Source organism: Ranitomeya variabilis, chromosome 7, assembly GCF_051348905.1.
Source record: "Ranitomeya variabilis isolate aRanVar5 chromosome 7, aRanVar5.hap1, whole genome shotgun sequence".
NCBI classification, from domain to species: Eukaryota; Metazoa; Chordata; class Amphibia; order Anura; family Dendrobatidae; genus Ranitomeya; species Ranitomeya variabilis.
Window position 1 is genome coordinate 238,396,454 of NC_135238.1, and position 20,368 is coordinate 238,416,821.

The window sequence follows — 20,368 nt, forward strand, 5'->3', positions numbered from 1 at the left end:
TATAGTAGTTATATTCTTGTATATGGGGGCAGTATTATAGTAGTTATATTCTTGTATATGGGGGCAGTATTATAGTAGATATATTCTTGTACATAGGGGCAGTATTATAGTAGTTATATTCTTGTATATGGGGGCAGTATTATAGTAGTTATATTCTTGTACATAGGGGGCAGTATTATAGTAGTTATATTCTTGTACATAGGGGGCAGTATTATAGTAGATATATTCTTGTACATAGAGGCAGTATTATAGTAGTTATATTCTTGTATATGGGGGCAGTATTATAGTAGTTATATTCTTGTACATAGGGGCAGTATTATAGTAGTTATATTCTTGTACATAGGAGCAGTATTATAGTAGTTATATTATTGTACATAGGAGCAGTATTATAGTAGTTATATTCTTATACATAGGGGCAGTATTATAGTAGTTATATTCTTGTACATAGGGGGCAGTATTATAGTAGATATATTCTTGTACATAGAGGCAGTATTATAGTAGTTATATTCTTGTACATGGGGGCAGTATTATAGTAGTTATATTCTTGTACATAGGAGCAGTATTATAGTAGTTATATTCTTGTACATAGGGATCAGTATTATAGTAGTTATATTCTTGAGCATAGGGGCAGTATTATAGTAGTTATATTCTTGTACATAGGAGCAGTATTATAGTAGTTATATTCTTGTATATAGGGGCAGTATTATAATAGTTATATTCTTGTACTTAAGAGCAGTATTATAGTAGTTATATTCTTGTACATAGGGGCAGTATTATAGCAGTTATATTCTTGTACGTAGGGGCAGTATTATAGCAGTTATATTCTTGTACATAGGGGCAGTATTATAGTAGTTATATTCTTATACATAGGGGCAGTATTATAGTAGTTATATTCTTGTACATAGGAGCAGTATTATAGTAGTTATATTCTTGTACATAGGAGCAGTATTATAGTAGTTATATTCTTGTACATAGAGGTCAGTATTATAGTAGTTATATTATTGTACATAGAGGTCAGTATTATAGTAGTTATATTATTGTACATAGGAGCAGTATTATAGTAGTTATATTCTTGTATATGGGGGCAGTATTATAGTATATTCTTGTACATAGGGGCAGTATTATAGTAGTTATATTCTTGTACATAGGAGCAGTATTATAGTAGTTATATTCTTGTATATGGGGGCAGTATTATAGTATATTCTTGTACATAGGGGCAGTATTATAGTAGCTATATTCTTGTACATAGGGGGCAGTATTATAGTAGTTATATTCTTGTACATAGGAGCAGTATTATAGTAGTTATATTCTTGTACATAGGGGCAGTATTATAGTAATTATATTCTTGTACATAGGAGCAGTATTATAGTAGTTATATTCTTGTACATAGGAGCAGTATTATAGTAGTTATATTCTTGTATATAGGGGCAGTATTATAGTAGTTATTGGTTACAGGTTAATATATAAGGAAAAAGAAAAGGAGTGTATATAAAGCTTGTCTAACATAAGTAATAACTTAGGTCTTGTTTTCATGTTGTTCATATTTAATTTGCATCACATAGATTTGGGGGTGGTTGAAGTGCAGGGTGGTCCTGGAAAGTCTAGTGGGGTAGTTAATGCTTTCAGATCCTATTTCATTTTTCAGTCACTGACTGAGACCATATATAATAATGAAGGATGAGCAGTGAAATCCATGGGTGATGTTATTTGCAGCCTCTGGGGAGCTGTTGTTTCTGCAGAGCTCCACATGGAAGATACTTTCAGCTTCTCAACTTGATCCTGTTACAAATAATCAATGCTGCGACTGCTGCTTAACGTGATGTTCTCAACACCGGATCCCTGGAGCAAAAGAGCGGCTCTGTCTGGGAACGATTAGATACACGGCTCAGCAGACTATGGCTGCCATCACACTATCAGTATTTGGTCAGTATTTTACATCAGTAATTGTAAGCCAAAACCAGGAGTGGGTGATAAATGCAGAAGTGGTGATGTGTTTCTATAATACTTTTCCTCTGATTGTTCCACTCCTGGTTTTGGCTACAAATACTGATGTAAAATACTGACCAAATACTGATAGTGTGATGGCAGCCTATCACAGAGGATAGGATTAGATACACTGCTCAGCAGTCAGTATCACAGAGGATAGGATTAGATACACGGCTCAGCACAGTATCACACAGGAGAGGATTAGATACACAGCTCAGCAGACAGTATCACACAGGAGAGGATTAGATACACGGCTCAGCAGTCAGTATCACAGAGGATAGGATTAGATACACGGCTCAGCACAGTATCACACAGGAGAGGATTAGATACACGGCTCAGCAGTCAGTATCACACAGGATAGGATTAGATACACGGCTCAGCAGTCAGTATGACACAGGAAAGGATTAGATACACGGCTCAGCAGTCAGTATCACACAGGAGAGGATTAGATACACAGCTCAGCAGTCAGTATCACACAGGATAGGATTAGATACACGGCTCAGCAGTCAGTATCACACAGGAAAGGATTAGATACATGGCTCAGCAGTCAGTATCACAGAGGATAGGATTAGATACACGGCTCAGCAGTCAGTATCACACAGGATAAGATTAGATATACAGCTCAGCACAGTATCACACAGGAGAGGATTAGATACACGGGCTCAGCAGACAGTATCACACAGGAGAGAATTAGATACACAGCTCAACAGACAGTATCACACAGGAAAGGATTAGATACACGGCTCAGCAGACAGTATCACACAGGATAGGATTAGATACATGGCTCAGCAGACAGTATCACACAGGAGAGGATTAGATACACAGCTCAGCAGACAGTATCACAGGATAGGATTAGATACACAGCTCAGCAGTCAGTATCACACAGGATAGGATTAGATACACGGCTCAGCAGTCAGTATCACACAGGAAAGGATTAGATACACGGCTCAGCAGTCAGTATCACAGAGGATAGGATTAGATACACGGCTCAGCAGTCAGTATCACACAGGATAAGATTAGATATACAGCTCAGCACAGTATCACACAGGAGAGGATTAGATACACGGCTCAGCAGACAGTATCACACAGGAGAGAATTAGATACACAGCTCAGCAGACAGTATCACACAGGAAAGGATTAGATACATGGCTCAGCAGACAGTATCACACAGGATAGGATTAGATACACGGCTCAGCAGACAGTATCACACAGGAGAGGATTAGATACACGGCTCAGCAGTCAGTATCACAGGATAGGATTAGATACACGGCTCAGCACAGTATCACACAGGAGAGGATTAGATACACGGCTCAGCAGTCAGTATCACACAGGATAGGATTAGATACACGGCTCAGCAGTCAGTATGACACAGGAAAGGATTAGATACACGGCTCAGCAGTCAGTATCACACAGGAGAGGATTAGATACACAGCTCAGGAGTCAGTATCACACAGGATAGGATTAGATACACGGCTCAGCAGTCAGTATCACACAGGAAAGGATTAGATACATGGCTCAGCAGTCAGTATCACAGAGGATAGGATTAGATACACGGCTCAGCAGTCAGTATCACACAGGATAAGATTAGATATACAGCTCAGCACAGTATCACACAGGAGAGGATTAGATACACGGGCTCAGCAGACAGTATCACACAGGAGAGAATTAGATACACAGCTCAACAGACAGTATCACACAGGAAAGGATTAGATACACGGCTCAGCAGACAGTATCACACAGGATAGGATTAGATACACGGCTCAGCAGACAGTATCACACAGGAGAGGATTAGATACACAGCTCAGCAGACAGTATCACAGGATAGGATTAGATACACAGCTCAGCAGTCAGTATCACAGGATAGGATTAGATACACGGCTCAGCAGTCAGTATCACACAGGAAAGGATTAGATACACGGCTCAGCAGTCAGTATCACAGAGGATAGGATTAGATACACGGCTCAGCAGTCAGTATCACACAGGATAAGATTAGATATACAGCTCAGCACAGTATCACACAGGAGAGGATTAGATACACGGCTCAGCAGACAGTATCACACAGGAGAGAATTAGATACACAGCTCAGCAGACAGTATCACACAGGAAAGGATTAGATACATGGCTCAGCAGACAGTATCACACAGGATAGGATTAGATACACGGCTCAGCAGACAGTATCACACAGGAGAGGATTAGATACATGGCTCAGCAGACAGTATCACACAGGATAGGATTAGATACACAGCTCAGCAGACAGTATCACACAGGATAGGATTAGATACACAGCTCAGCAGACAGTATCACAGGATAGGATTAGGTACACGGCTCAGCAGTCAGTATCACAGAGGATAGGATTAGATACACGGCTCAGCACAGTATCACACAGGAGAGGATTAGATACACAGCTCAGCAGACAGTATCACACAGGAGAGGATTAGATACACGGCTCAGCAGTCAGTATCACACAGGATAGGATTAGATACACGGCTCAGCAGTCAGTATCACAGAGGATAGGATTAGATACACGGCTCAGCACAGTATCACACAGGAGAGGATTAGATACACAGCTCAGCAGACAGTATCACACAGGAGAGGATTAGATACACGGCTCAGCAGTCAGTATCACACAGGATAGGATTAGATACACGGCTCAGCAGTCAGTATCACAGAGGATAGGATTAGATACACGGCTCAGCACAGTATCACACAGGAGAGGATTAGATACACGGCTCAGCAGTCAGTATCACACAGGATAGGATTAGATACACGGCTCAGCAGTCAGTATGACACAGGAAAGGATTAGATACACGGCTCAGCAGTCAGTATCACACAGGAGAGGATTAGATACACAGCTCAGCAGTCAGTATCACACAGGATAGGATTAGATACACGGCTCAGCAGTCAGTATCACACAGGAAAGGATTAGATACATGGCTCAGCAGTCAGTATCACAGAGGATAGGATTAGATACACGGCTCAGCAGTCAGTATCACACAGGATAAGATTAGATATATAGCTCAGCACAGTATCACACAGGAGAGGATTAGATACACGGGCTCAGCAGACAGTATCACACAGGAGAGAATTAGATACACAGCTCAACAGACAGTATCACACAGGAAAGGATTAGATACACGGCTCAGCAGACAGTATCACACAGGATAGGATTAGATACACGGCTCAGCAGACAGTATCACACAGGAGAGGATTAGATACACAGCTCAGCAGACAGTATCACAGGATAGGATTAGATACACAGCTCAGCAGTCAGTATCACACAGGATAGGATTAGATACACGGCTCAGCAGTCAGTATCACACAGGAAAGGATTAGATACACGGCTCAGCAGTCAGTATCACAGAGGATAGGATTAGATACACGGCTCAGCAGTCAGTATCACACAGGATAAGATTAGATATACAGCTCAGCACAGTATCACACAGGAGAGGATTAGATACACGGCTCAGCAGACAGTATCACACAGGAGAGAATTAGATACACAGCTCAGCAGACAGTATCACACAGGAAAGGATTAGATACATGGCTCAGCAGACAGTATCACACAGGATAGGATTAGATACACGGCTCAGCAGACAGTATCACACAGGAGAGGATTAGATACATGGCTCAGCAGACAGTATCACACAGGATAGGATTAGATACACAGCTCAGCAGACAGTATCACACAGGATAGGATTAGATACACAGCTCAGCAGACAGTATCACAGGATAGGATTAGGTACACGGCTCAGCAGTCAGTATCACAGAGGATAGGGTTAGATACACGGCTCAGCACAGTATCACAGGAGAGGATTAGATACACGGCTCAGCAGACAGTATCACACAGGAAAGGATTAGATACACGGCTCAGCAGACAGTATCACACAGGATAGGATTAGATACACGGCTCAGCAGACAGTATCACACAGGAGAAGATTAGATACACAGCTCAGCAGACAGTATCACACAGGAGAGGATTAGATACACAGCTCAGCAGACGGTATCACACAGGAGAGGATTAGATACACAGCTCTGCAGTCAGTATCACACAGCAGAGGATTAGATACACAGCTCAGCAGACAGTATCACAAAGGAAAGGATTAGATACACAGCTCAGCAGACAGTATCACACAGGAGAGGATTAGATACACAGCTCTGCAGTCAGTATCACACAGGATAGGATTAGATACACGGCTCAGCAGACAGTATCACACAGGAGAGGATTAGATACACAGCTCTGCAGTCAGTATCACACAGCAGAGGATTAGATACACGGCTCAGCAGACAGTATCACACAGGAGAGGATTAGATACACAGCTCTGCAGTCAGTATCACACAGCAGAGAATTAGATACACAGCTCAGCAGACAGTATCACACAGGAAAGGATTAGATACACGGCTCAGCAGTCAGTATCACACAGGATAGGATTAGATACACGGCTCAGCAGTCAGTATCACACAGGAAAGGATTAGATACACGGCTCAGCAGTCAGAATCACAGAGGATAGGATTAGATACACGGCTCAGCAGTCAGTATCACACAGGATAAGATTAGATATACAGCTCAGCACAGTATCACACAGGAGAGGATTAGATACACGGCTCAGCAGACAGTATCACACAGGAGAGAATTAGATACACAGCTCAGCAGACAGTATCACAGAGGATAGGATTAGATACACGGCTCAGCAGTCAGTATCACAGAGGATAGGATCAGATACACGGCTCAGCACAGTATCACACAGGAGAGGATTAGATACACGGCTCAGCAGTCAGTATCACACAGGATAAGATTAGATATACAGCTCAGCACAGTATCACACAGGAGAGGATTAGATACACGGCTCAGCAGACAGTATCACACAGGAAAGGATTATACACGGCTCAGCAGACAGTATCACACAGGATAGGATTAGATACACGGCTCAGCAGACAGTATCACACAGGAGAGGATTAGATACACAGCTCAGCAGACAGTATCACACAGGAAAGGATTAGATACACGGCTCAGCAGTCAGTATCACACAGGATAGGATTAGATACACGGCTCAGCAGTCAGTATCACACAGGAAAGGATTAGATACACGGCTCAGCAGTCAGAATCACAGAGGATAGGATTAGATACACGGCTCAGCAGTCAGTATCACACAGGATAAGATTAGATATACAGCTCAGCACAGTATCACACAGGAGAGGATTAGATACACGGCTCAGCAGACAGTATCACACAGGAGAGAATTAGATACACAGCTCAGCAGACAGTATCACACAGGATAGGATTAGATACACGGCTCAGCAGACAGTATCACACAGGAGAGGATTAGATACACAGCTCAGCAGACAGTATCACACAGGAGAGGATTAGATACACAGCTCAGCAGACAGTATCACAGGATAGGATTAGATACACGGCTCAGCAGTCAGTATCACAGAGGATAGGATTAGATACACGGCTCAGCACAGTATCACACAGGAGAGGATTAGATACACGGCTCAGCAGACAGTATCACACAGGAAAGGATTAGATACACGGCTCAGCAGACAGTATCAAGTATCACACAGGATAGGATTAGATACACGGCTCAGCAGACAGTATCACACAGGAGAGGATTAGATACACAGCTCAGCAGACAGTATCACACAGGAGAGGATTAGATACACAGCTCAGCACAGTATCACACAGGAGAGAATTAGATACAAAGCTCAGCAGACAGTATCACACAGGAAAGGATTAGATACACGGCTCAGCAGTCAGTATCACACAGGATAGGATTAGATACTCGGCTCAGCAGTCAGTATCACACAGGAAAGGATTAGATACACGGCTCAGCAGTCAGTATCACACAGGATAGGATTAGATACACGGCTCAGCAGTCAGTATCACACAGGAAAGGATTAGATACACGGCTCAGCAGTCAGTATCACACAGGATAGGATTAGAAACACGGCTCAGCAGTCAGTATCACACAGGAAAGGATTAGATACACGGCTCAGCAGTCAGTATCACACAGGAGAGGATTAGATACACGGCTCAGCAGTCAGTATCACACAGGATAAGATTAGATATACAGCTCAGCACAGTATCACACAGGAGAGGATTAGATACACGGCTCAGCAGACAGTATCACACAGGAGAGAATTAGATACACAGCTCAGCAGACAGTATCACACAGGAAAGGATTAGATACATGGCTCAGCAGACAGTATCACACAGGATAGGATTAGATACACGGCTCAGCAGTCAGTATCACACAGGATAGGATTAGATACACAGCTCAGCAGACAGTATCACACAGGATAGGATTAGATACACCGCTCAGCAGTCAGTATCACACAGGAGAGGATTAGATACGCAGCTCAGCAGACAGTATCACACAGGATAGGATTAGATACATGGCTCAGCAGTCAGTATCACACAGGAGAGGATTGGATACACGGCTCAGCAGTCAGTATCACACAGGAGAGGATTAGATACACGGCTCAGCAGACAGTATCACACAGGAGAGGATTAGATACTCAGTACGGTTAATTTTAGGTCTCTGTTAGTCGCAGTCTTTATTCGTTTCTTCTTCACCGTTTTGCAGGATCCGGCTTTCTATGACTTTTGATCATTACATTGATGCTGATGATTTGAGATGTAATAGAATCGATGCATGAGATGCAGATGATGCGACTCGCTGTGACATGTAGCAGAGCTGTGAATGTGCCGTCCTGTGATCTCCCGTATTCACCAGTGTTGGTGTTCTGTGAACAGCAGGAATCGCTGTGACGTCATCTACAGTAATGCGGCCATTATATCTTATAGAGATGACATCATCACTGCCCGAATATAAACCCTGGGCAGCGACACTCAATGCCAGGCAGCAGCTGCAAAAGCCAAACAATAATGTTTGATAAACAGCTGGAAACGCTGAGAACACCATGTATCGGGAAGAACAAGGACCGGCACAAGACTCATGAGAAGACGACACCTGTGGAGGACGGACGGCGCCGGAATCTGCGCAGGAATCGTCATTAGAGATGTGGAGCGACGGATCTGTCCCCAGAGAGGAGCGAAGGATCTGTCCCCGGAGAGGAGCGAAGGATCTGTCCCTGGAGAGGAGGATCTGTCCCCGGAGAGGAGCGAAGGATCTGTCCCCAGAGAGGAGCGAAGGATCTGTCCCCGGAGAGGGGCGGAGGATCTGTCCCCGGAGAGGAGCGGAGGATCTGTCCCCGGAGAGGAGCGAAGGATCTGTCCCCGGAGAGGAGTGAAGGATCTGTCCCTGGAGAGGAGAGGAGGATCTGTCCCCGGAGAGGAGCGAAGGATTTGTCCCCGGAGAGGAGCAAAGGATCTGTCCCCGGAGAGGAGGATCTGTCCCCGGAGAGGAGAGGAGGATCTGTCCCCGGAGAGGAGCGAAGGATCTGTCCCCGGAGAGGAGCGAAGGATCTGTCCCCGGAGAGGAGCGGAGGATCTGTCCCCGGAGAGGAGCGAAGGATTTGTCCCCGGAGAGGAGCGAAGGATCTGTCCCCGGAGAGGAGGATCTGTCCCCGGAGAGGAGCGGAGGATCTGTCCCCGGAGAGGAGCGAAGGATCTGTCCCCGGAGTGGAGCGAAGGATCTGTCCCCGGAGAGGAGCCAAGGATCTGTCCCCGGAGAGGAGGATCTGTCCCTAGAGAGGAGCGGAGGATCTGTCCCCAGAGAGGAGCGAAGGATCTGTCCTCAGAGAGGAGGATCTGTCCCCAGAGAGGAGCGAAGGATCTGTCCCCGGAGAGGAGCGGAGGATCTGTCCCTGGAGAGGAGCGAAGGATCTGTCCCCGGAGAGGATCTGTCCCCGGAGAGGAGCAGGAGGATCTGTCCCCGGAGAGGAGCGAAGGATCTGTCCCCGGAGAGGAGCGGAGGATCTGTCCCCGGAGAGGAGCGAAGGATCTGTCCCCGGAGAGGAGAGGAGGATCTGTCCCCGGAGAGGAGGATCTGTCCCCGGAGAGGAGCGAAGGATCTGTCCCCGGAGAGGAGCGGAGGATCTGTCCCCGGAGAGGAGCGAAGGATCTGTCCCCGGAGAGGAGTGAAGGATCTGTCCCCAGAGAGGAGCGGAGGATCTGTCCCCGGAGAGGAGGATATGTCCCCAGAGAGGAGCGAAGGATCTGTCCCCGGAGAGGAGCGGAGGATCTGTCCCCGGAGCGGAGGATCTGTCCCCGGAGAGGAGGATCTGTCCCCGGAGAGGAGGATCTGTCCCCGGAGAGGAGGATCTGTCCCCGGAGAGGAGGATCTGTCCCCGGAGAGGAGCGAAGGATCTGTCCCCGGAGAGGAGCGGAGGATCTGTCCCCAGAGAGGAGCGGAGGATCTGTCCCCAGAGAGGAGCGAAGGATCTGTCCCCGGAGAGGAGGATCTGTCCCCAGAGAGGAGCGAAGGATCTGTCCCCGGAGAGGAGGATCTGTCCCCAGAGAGGAGCGGAGGATCTGTCCCCGGAGAGGAGCGGAGGATCTGTCCCCGGAGAGGAGCGGAGGATCTGTCCCCGGAGAGGAGCGGAGGATCTGTCCCCGGAGAGGAGCGGAGGATCTGTCCCCGGAGAGGAGCGAAGGATCTGTCCCCGGAGAGGGGCGGAGGATCTGTCCCCGGAGAGGAGCGAAGGATCTGTCCCCGGAGAGGAGCGGAGGATCTGTCCCCGGAGAGGAGCGGAGGATCTGTCCCCGGAGAGGAGCGGAGGATCTGTCCCCGGAGAGGAGCGGAGGATCTGTCCCCGGAGAGGAGCGGAGGATCTGTCCCCGGAGAGGAGCGGAGGATCTGTCCCCGGAGAGGAGCGGAGGTTCCCCCTTTCATTATTCCTGCCGCTTCCCCCAGTATTCAGCTTTCTTTGCTTTTAAATTCCGCCATACAACTCCTGCATTATGGGCGTTTATATTCAGCGCTAATTTTTATGGTCTTTACTAAGGGGGCATTGTTCACAGGGTCACTATGCAAAGAAGGTTGAAGACACGCCCCCAGAAAGTTATGTAAGACACGCCCCCAGAAATTTATGTAAGACACGGCCCCAGAACTCCATGCAAGGAACACCCCCAAGTGTTAGTGTAAGACATGCCCCCATACATTCGTGTAAGACACGGCCCAGGAATTGATGTAAGACACGCCCCATAAATTCATGTAAGACACGCCCCCAGAAATAAAATACGCCCCCTAAATTCATGTAAGACACACCCCATAAATAAATGTAAGACACGCCCCATAAATAAATTAAGACACGCCCCAGAAATAAATAAGACACGCCCCCAGAAATAAATGTAAGACACGCCCCAGAAATAAATAAGACACGTCCCCAGAAATAAATGTAAGACACGCCCCAGTAATAAATAAGACATGCCCCCAGAAATAACTAAGACACGCCCCAGTAATAAATAAGACACGCCCCCAGAAATAACTGTAAGACGCCCCAGTAATAAATAAGACACGCCCCCAGAAATAACTGTAAGACACGCCCCAGTAATACATAAGACACGCCCCCAGAAATTCATATAAAGACCATATTTCTTGCTGTAGCAGCTGGATGCTGCAGATGCACGCAGCGTCCACTGACCGCGGGAACAAACCCCAATATATCTGCAAACAGGAAATCACTTTTTTTTCCTTCCCAGAAGCCAACTTTCAATTAGCTTTATTTCAAGTGACCAAAAAAACGCATGCAATGAAAAAACACATTTAGGCTATGTGCACACGTCAGGATTTTGTCAGTATTTTTCATCAGTATTTGTAGCCAAAACCAGGAGTGGAACAATTAGAGGAAAAGTATAATAGAAACATCTGCACCACTTCTGTATTTATCACCCACTCCTGGTTTTGGCTACAAAACCTGATGAAAAAGCCTGACAAAATCCTGACGTGTGCACATACCCTAAAACCGCAGGTGACCTGCCAGTGACCTCAGATGCAGATCTGGTGCATGTTCACACTGGGCGCTTTTTTATGCTGATTTTCAGCTGCTCTTTACAGTCCAGCAAAGCCTATGAGATTTCAGAAATCTCCTGCACACATTGTTTTTTTTTGTCATCAGGATTTTGTGCTTTGCTGCTTCTGTGGACATAGAGCGTGTCACTTCTTTCAGCGTTTTTGCTGCGTTTTTCACCTATTGGCTTGAATAAGTGGGATCCTTATTTGCTTTTTTCTGCAGAGATGTCATGGACAAAGAGACGCAAGTGAGACAAAAAAATGCACCAAATCCGCAACAAAAATGCACCTAAACCTGTTTTTGCTGCAGCTTCTTTCCTGCCAAGAAATCAGGTTTTGCTGCCAAAAATAAAAGCAGCAAAAACTCCGTGTGCACATACCCTTTACCTGCGTCAAATCCTGAGCTATTCTTGACGGTGTGCACATACCCTTTACCTGCGTCAAATCCTGAGCTACTCCTGACGGTGTGCACATACCCTTTACCTGCGTCAAATCCTGAGCTATTCTTGACGGTGTGCACATACCCTTTACCTGCGTCAAATCCTGAGCTATTCTTGACGGTGTGCACATACCCTTTACCTGCGTCAAATCCTGAGCTATTCTTGACGGTGTGCACATACCCTTTACCTGCGTCAAATCCTGAGCTATTCCTGACGGTGTGCACATACCCTTTACCTGAGTCAAATCCTGAGCTATTCCTGACGGTGTGCACATACCCTTTACCTGCGTCAAATCCTGAGTTATTCCCGACGGTGTGCACATACCCTTTACCTGCGTCAAATCCTGAGCTATTCCTGACGGTGTGCACATACCCTTTACCTGAGTCAAATCCTGAGCTATTCCTGACGGTGTGCACATACCCTTTACCTGTGTCAAATCCTGAGCTATTCCTGACGGTGTGCACATACCCTTTACCTGCGTCAAATCCTGAGTTATTCCTGACGGTGTGCACATACCCTTTACCTGCGTCAAATCCTGAGCTATTCCTGACGGTGTGCACATACCCTTTACCTGCGTCAAATCCTGAGCTACTCCTGACGGTGTGCACATACCCTTTACCTGCGTCAAATCCTGAGCTATTCTTGATGGTGTGCACATACCCTTTACCTGCGTCAAATCCTGAGCTATTCCTGACAGTGTGCACATACCCTTTACCTGCGTCAAATCCTGAGTTATTCCTGACGGTGTGCACATACCCTTTACCTGCGTCAAATCCTGACGGTGTGCACATACCCTTTACCTGCATCAAATCCTGAGCTATTCCTGACGGTGTGCACATACCCTTTACCGGAGTCAAATCCTGAGCTATTCTTGACGGTGTGCACATACCCTTACCTGCGTCAAATCCTGAGCTATTCCTGACGGTGTGCACATACCCTTTACCTGCGTCAAATCCTGAGTTATTCCTGACGGTGTGCACATACCCTTTACCTGCGTCAAATCCTGAGCTACTCCTGACGGTGTGCACATACCCTTTACCTGCGTCAAATCCTGAGCTATTCTTGACGGTGTGCACATACCCTTTACCTGCGTCAAATCCTGAGCTACTCCTGACGGTGTGCACATACCCTTTACCTGCGTCAAATCCTGAGCTATTCCTGACGGTGTGCACATACCCTTTACCTGAGTCAAATCCTGAGCTATTCCTGACGGTGTGCACATACCCTTTAGGCTAGTTTCACACTAGCGTCGGGAACAACCCGTCGCTGTGCGTCGGGCCGACGTTCCCGACGCTAGGGTGGTCTCCGCCGCACAACGGGGGCAGCGGATGCATTTTTCCCACGCATCCGCTGCCCCATTGTGAGGTACGGGGAAGTGCGGGGAGGTGGGGGCGGAGTTCCGGCCGCGCATGCGCGGTCGGAAAAAGTGGACCGTCGGGAGCACAAAACGTTTTTTTCTCCCGACGCTCCGCTACCACACGCCCAAGCGTCGCAAAACGGACGCGACGTTTGGCAATGCATCGCAAATGCGTCGCTAATGTTAGTCTATGACGAAAAAACGTATCCAGCAAGAACTTTTGCTGGATGCGTATTTTCGGCAAAACGACGCATTTGCGACGTATTGCAGTTAACGCTAGTGTGAAACTAGCCTTACCTGCGTCAAATCCTGAGCTATTCCTGACGGTGTGCACATACCCTTTACCTGAGTCAAATCCTGAGCTATTCCGGACGGTGTGCACATACCCTTTACCTGTGTCAAATCCTGAGCTATTCCTGACGGTGTGCACATACCCTTTACCTGCGTCAAATCCTGAGTTATTCCTGACGGTGTGCACATACCCTTTACCTGCGTCAAATCCTGAGCTATTCTTGACGGTGTGCACATACCCTTTACCTGAGTCAAATCCTGAGTTATTCCTGACGGTGTGCACATACCCTTTACCTGCGTCAAATCCTGAGCTATTCCTGATGGTGTGCACATACCCTTTACCTGCGTCAAATCCTGAGCTATTCCTGACGGTGTGCACATACCCTTTACCTGCGTCAAATCCTGAGCTATTCTTGACGGTGTGCACATACCCTTTACCTGCGTCAAATCCTGAGCTATTCCTGACGGTGTGCACATACCCTTACCTGCGTCAAATCCTGAGCTATTCCCAACGGTGTGCACATACCCTTTACCTGCGTCAAATCCTGAGCTATTCCTGATGGTGTGCACATACCCTTACCTGCGTCAAATCCTGAGCTACTCCTGACGGTGTGCACATACCCTTTACCTGCGTCAAATCCTGAGTTATTCCTGACGGTGTGCACATACCCTTTACCTGCGTCAAATCCTGAGCTATTCTTGACGGTGTGCACATACCCTTTACCTGCGTCAAATCCTGAGCTATTCCTGACGGTGTGCACATACCCTTTACCTGAGTCAAATCCTGAGTTATTCCTGACGGTGTGCACATACCCTTTACCTGCGTCAAATCCTGAGCTATTCCTGATGGTGTGCACATACCCTTTACCTGCGTCAAATCCTGAGCTATTCCTGATGGTGTGCACATACCCTTAGGTCCTTTCCTCAGAGAACGTGCAGAAGTGACAAAAGGATCAATGATGGAGTCCCCAATCCTCCTGCACCAGTTTTCTGGAATGTTCCCTGGGCAATGAGCGCCCTCTGCTGGTCTTAACGACATAGGACGGCTGCTGCGGCTCATCACCAGAGGACGATCATAGGATTGACATTTGCGGAACCTTCGTGAGAGATTACACGATAATGTGATACAATGTTTTCTACCTTGAGAATGAAGACTCCAACCCTAATTCACCCCCAAAAACCTGCCCAAACAAGTACAAATCCCAAGACAAAAAGAGCAAGTGCCCTGCAGTAAATAAACGGCAATAGATCATGAAAATAATATCGGCTGCTTGGTTAACATTACGTATTCGCTGTCCCACCGCGTCACGGTGACCCTACTCGGGACGGTCCTAACCCGTAGCATTAATAGGTCACGTGACATAATGTGAATAAGGGCTGAGAACGATAAGTGGCCTCAGTCATCTGCTCCCCTCCCCCTTCCATGGGGACAAAGGATGGAGCATGCTGAAATTCAACATGCACAACCCTGCCTTCTTACATCTGCTTTTGGCAGGTTGGTCTGGCCACTACCATCAATATCTGATTGGTGGGGATGGGACACCCAGTACCCCATCAGCTGTTACCAGAGCCAAGTTGTCAGATGCTGCCGGAGCCCAGAACACAGCAGCTCCATCAGAGCTACAGTGTTAGAGATCCACCACATATTCATTTGAATAAGTGAATCTGCAGTACCGAGCTGCGACCACTACACAAATGATGGCGCCGCTGAGCAACGACAGCATTCAAAAATCTGCGGCTGATGGTGGCAACAGCGGATTGGCGGGGTGCCCAGAGTCCCACCCCACTGATCAGATATGGAGGATTTATCCTAAAGATACAACTACAATAAAAAGTCATGGCCAACCCCTTTAAAGAGTCATCCGACTCAGCCCCTTTAAAGAGTCAGCCGATTCAGCCCAGTACAGCAGGGTTGGCTGACTCCTCTAATCTGTGCTCGCTTTTTATAAAGTTAGGACAAAGTAGGGGAAGCCTGAAAATGTCACAAAACTTCACCTGCAAATGTATCAACCAGTCCACAGGTCCTGACAGTCTGGGAACTGCCCACAAGTGATAGCATTGCAACCATACACGTGACCACTGCAGCCAATCCCAGGCCTCAATGGTCACATACTGTCCTGCACACTTCACGGTTAGGCTATGTGCACACGTTGCGCATTGGGGTGCAGAATTTTCTGCAAAAAATCTGCATCTCCTGGCAGAAAACGCAGGTGCAGATTTGATGCGTCTTTTATGCGGATTTTGTGTGTTTTTGTTGTGGATTTGGTGCATTTTTTACCCCTGCGGGTTTCAATAATGGAATGGGTAGAAAAACGCTGCAGATCCACACAAATAAATCACATGCTCCTTTCAATCCACTGCGTTTTCCATGCGGAATTTTCCGCACCATTAGCACAGCATTTTTTTTTTCCTATTGATTTACATTGCACTGGAAATCACTTTGCAGATCTGCAGCGTTTCTGCGCGGAAACAAACGCTGCGGATCTGCAGTAAATCCACAACATGTGCACATAGCCATAGGGCCAGTGATTGGCTGCAGCGGTCACATGTGCATTGTCAGAATATTATCACTTCAGGTCACAAAACTGGCAGAACCGCTGCACTGCTGCTCAGGGCTGTGGAGTCGGGGTCCAGTTTGGTGGAGTCGGTATAAACGTGAGCGACTCGGACTCCTATCATATATAACACGTTGGGTGCAGTAGTTCAGTGCAGGATGTGCCGGTTCCATAGTAATCTGGGAAGTTCTGAAATGTCCTGTAAATGTTGGTTCTGTTCCTGATCTCGGCTTTTACCGGAGACGACTCTGTGCTGCTCGTATGTCCAGGTCAGTGGTGACCGGGCTGAGGAGTCGGAGGTTTGGCTCGCTGACCCCACAGCCGACTCTACTGCAATCAGCGCTCCTTTACCCATAGATTACTGACAGTAATATGCTGTGCCAGCCGATGGGGGCGCCGCCGACAGACCACCACTAAGGACCCGCCTAAGGGTCTGCTATTAACACCGGGGTCTTGGAAGGCCCGTAAGGCTTCATACACAGCAGCGTCCGGCCGCCTATAACGGATCTATTTTACCATGGATCCCAATCAACACTAATTGGTCCTCAGGATTCATAATGGCTTCTGTCAGGTTTTCTATTTGTTTCTGCCATATCTGACGGACGCTGTCCTCACTGGTCAGAAAACATCGCCAGCACCTCGTAATAACAGAGAAATTAAGAGATAATTCATTCATTGTTCTTACTGATATAGCGCCAGCACATTCCACAGCGCTGTACAGACACCAACGTCTCTGTCCCCACCGGGGCTCAAATCCATCACAATTATCAGTAATCACAGGGAGAAAAGCGGAAAACATCCTTCCTCCTCCAGATTACACATCTGATCTGAGCAGGAGGACGAGAGATCACACGGGGTCCGGGGCGATCGCACGGGGTCCGGAGGGATCGCACGGGGTCCGGAGGGATCGCACGGGGTCCGGAGGGATCGCACGGGGTCCGGGGCGATCGCACGGGGTCCGGAGGGATCGCACGGGGTCCGGGGCGATCGCACGGGGTCCGGAGGGATCGCACGGGGTCCGGAGGGATCGCACGGGGTCCGGAGGGATCGCACGGGGTCCGGGGCGATCGCACGGGGTCCGGGGCGATCGCACGGGGTCCGGAGGGATCGCACACGGTCCGGAGGGATCGCACGGGGTCCGGAGGGATCGCACGGGGTCCGGAGGGATCGCACGGGGTCCGGAGGGATCGCACGGGGTCCGGAGGGATCGCACGGGGTCCACGGCAATCACACGGGGTCCACGGCAATCACACAGGGTCCGGAGGGATTACAGTGTCTGGGGCGATCACACAGGGTCTAGAGGGATCACACAGGGTCCGGAGGGATCACACAGGGTTCGGAGGGATCACACAGGGTTCGGAGGGATCACACAGGGTTCGGAGGGATCACACAGGGTTCGGAGGGATCACACAGGGTAGGTGACGATCACATAGGATCACAAAGGGTCCAGGGCGATCACACAAGGTCCGGAAGGATCACACAGGGTCGGGAGGGATTACACAGGGTCCAGGGAGATCACAAGAGTCCGGAGGGATTACACAGAGTCTGGAGGGATTACACAGGTTCCAGGGCAATCACACGGGGTCCGGAGGGATTACAAAGTGTCCGGGGCGATCACACAGGGTCTGGGGCAATCACACAGGATCCAGAGGGATCATACAGGGTCTGGGAAGATCACATAGGATCCGAAGGGATTACACAGGGTCCGGGGCGATCATGCAGGGTCCAGAGGGCTCACAAAGGGTCAGGTGGGATCAGAAGGAATCTGGGGGATCTCAGCATCTTCTGTCGTCGCCGTCTACAGCGCTCACAACACAACTGAACTGAACTGAACTGAACTGAAACAACGTGTCCATTGGGTGACGTCACCGCGCCCGCGTCACTGGAACGCAGCGTCATCTGCACTGCGCCTCGCGTCACTGGAACGCAGCGTCATCGGCACGAGTTCTTCCGGTCGCGCTTTACGGCCGCAGGCGCAGAGGCTGTACGTGTGTTGGAGGTCAGAGCCGGAGTCGGGGCAGCTGCGGGCATTTATCGCGATAGTGGCTTACAGTGTCAGGACATGTAGTAGCCTGCACGTATTGTGGTTGTTTGCAGGTCTCCAGGCCTCTGGGTGGGATGCTGCCGCTCAGTGGTTCCCTGTCTCCCCAGTGTTGGCTGCCTGCTGTCAGTGACCCCTGCCCTGGGCGTTATGTGCGGGGTCTCTGCTGCCCCTGTGCACAGTTCCGGGGGGTTCCTCGCTGTCGTGTCCTCCTGTCACACCCGCTGCTGATTTCTGACCCTTGTCTCTTCTCTGTTGTCAGGTTGTCGGATTATGGCGTCCGCGCTGTTCTGAAAGCTCTGCGTCTGCGCTCGGCAGCACCGGGGGAGGCTGCTCGGGGCGTCTTCTCTAACTCTGCTTGCTGTGAACGTGTCCTACCACGTGTTCCCGGAGCAGACGTTCAGGACGTTGTACCAGGCGTGGACGAGAGGCGGTCCGGCTCCGCTCAGCGAGCCCCTGCAGACCCTGCTCCGCGGGGTCCTGGATGACGCCCACCTGCCCCCCTCGGGGTTCACCCCATTTGCGGCGTACGGCTTCCAGCCCGTCAGTGCCGGGGTCCCGTGGTTTCCCAGCGGCTGCTTGATTGGAATTCCCGCCAATTATAACAGTACGGAGGCGGATGGAGCCGGCACCGCAGACCGTCTGCTGGTGGTTAACGGCCAGGAGGTGGACTGGGCCAGTGACCCCGGGATCCGGCTACGAGACTCCCTGACCTTATCCTTAAAGGCCCAGAAATTCTCCGTGGCCCGGGAAGCTCTTCACGCCCAGACCAGTGGCCCCATCCTGCAGGCGTCGGTGGCCCCGCTCTGCCTGACCAGCGTCTGCGTCTCCAGTGTGGCCATCAAGCAGCTCCTCGGCCTGTACTCCGGACCCCTGATATTGCGGGGGGTCTTCAATGTTCTGGCCGTTCTACTGGGATTTACGGGCTACTGTCTGTGCTACGATGCAGTCAGTCACTGGTTGGACTACAGGTCAGACAGGAAGGCGGCCGCGGTGTCTGCGGACTATGCCCAGGGTGGGCTGGAGTTCTACGAGAAGATACTGGCACGTAATAGGCTGCTCCGGGGGATTATGGGTAAACAGGGGGAGGCCATGTACGCACCCAGTGGGAACCTGTTCCCCAAACATAAACTGAGACTGAAGCACGCCCCGTACACGTGCCGGAGAGACCGGATCCTGCACGCTCTGGAGAAGCATCGCCCGGAGTGATCGGGCCGCATCACATGTACCCTTATAGGGGCCCCTCAATGTTCACATACTGCATTGGTGTCATTCCCAATATCCTCGGCGTGGCCGCCCCCGGGGTCGTCCTCGGCGTGGCCGCCCCCGGGGTCGTCCTCGGCGTGACCGCCCCCGGGGTCGTCCTCGGCGTGGCCGCCCCCGGGGTCGTCCTCGGTGTGGCCGCCTCCTCCTCGGTGTGACCGCCCCGGAGTCCTCCGTCTGTCCTGGGCAGGATGTAGAGGTTGCACCTGCTCTTCTTGCTGTCTGTGACTAGCACCCATGGCTCCGCTTTCTCAGAGATCCATCATGCTCTTATTTGCTCCCGAGCACTCGGCAGCACGTATCTGATCCTGCCACATTGTAGCAGTTTGTGGCCATTTACTCAGGAGCCACGATAGATGCAGGTCATACAGCGAATCCTGGAGACAGTTAACCAGTTAGTCATGTGACCTGAGGTGCTTTGTGACATCACCTGATCCGACACAATAAACTGTTACTTATTACAATTCATCATTCATATATTGTTCTCATAAATCCATCATTTTTGTGCATGTTGGAAAAAG

The 20,368-nt window shown here is 49.1% G+C and overlaps 1 protein-coding gene across 1 annotated transcript; it reads left to right on the forward strand.

Moving 5' to 3' along the window:
- Nucleotides 1-18,830: 18,830 nt before the first annotated feature.
- TMEM177 (transmembrane protein 177) lies at nt 18,831-19,926 on the forward strand (the record flags this gene model as incomplete). Its single annotated transcript, XM_077275572.1, is given in 1 exon segment — nt 18,831-19,926. A coding segment is annotated over 1 exon segment (963 nt), but the record flags the coding sequence as incomplete, so codon positions are not given.
- Between the last annotated feature and the right edge of the window lie 442 nt (nt 19,927-20,368).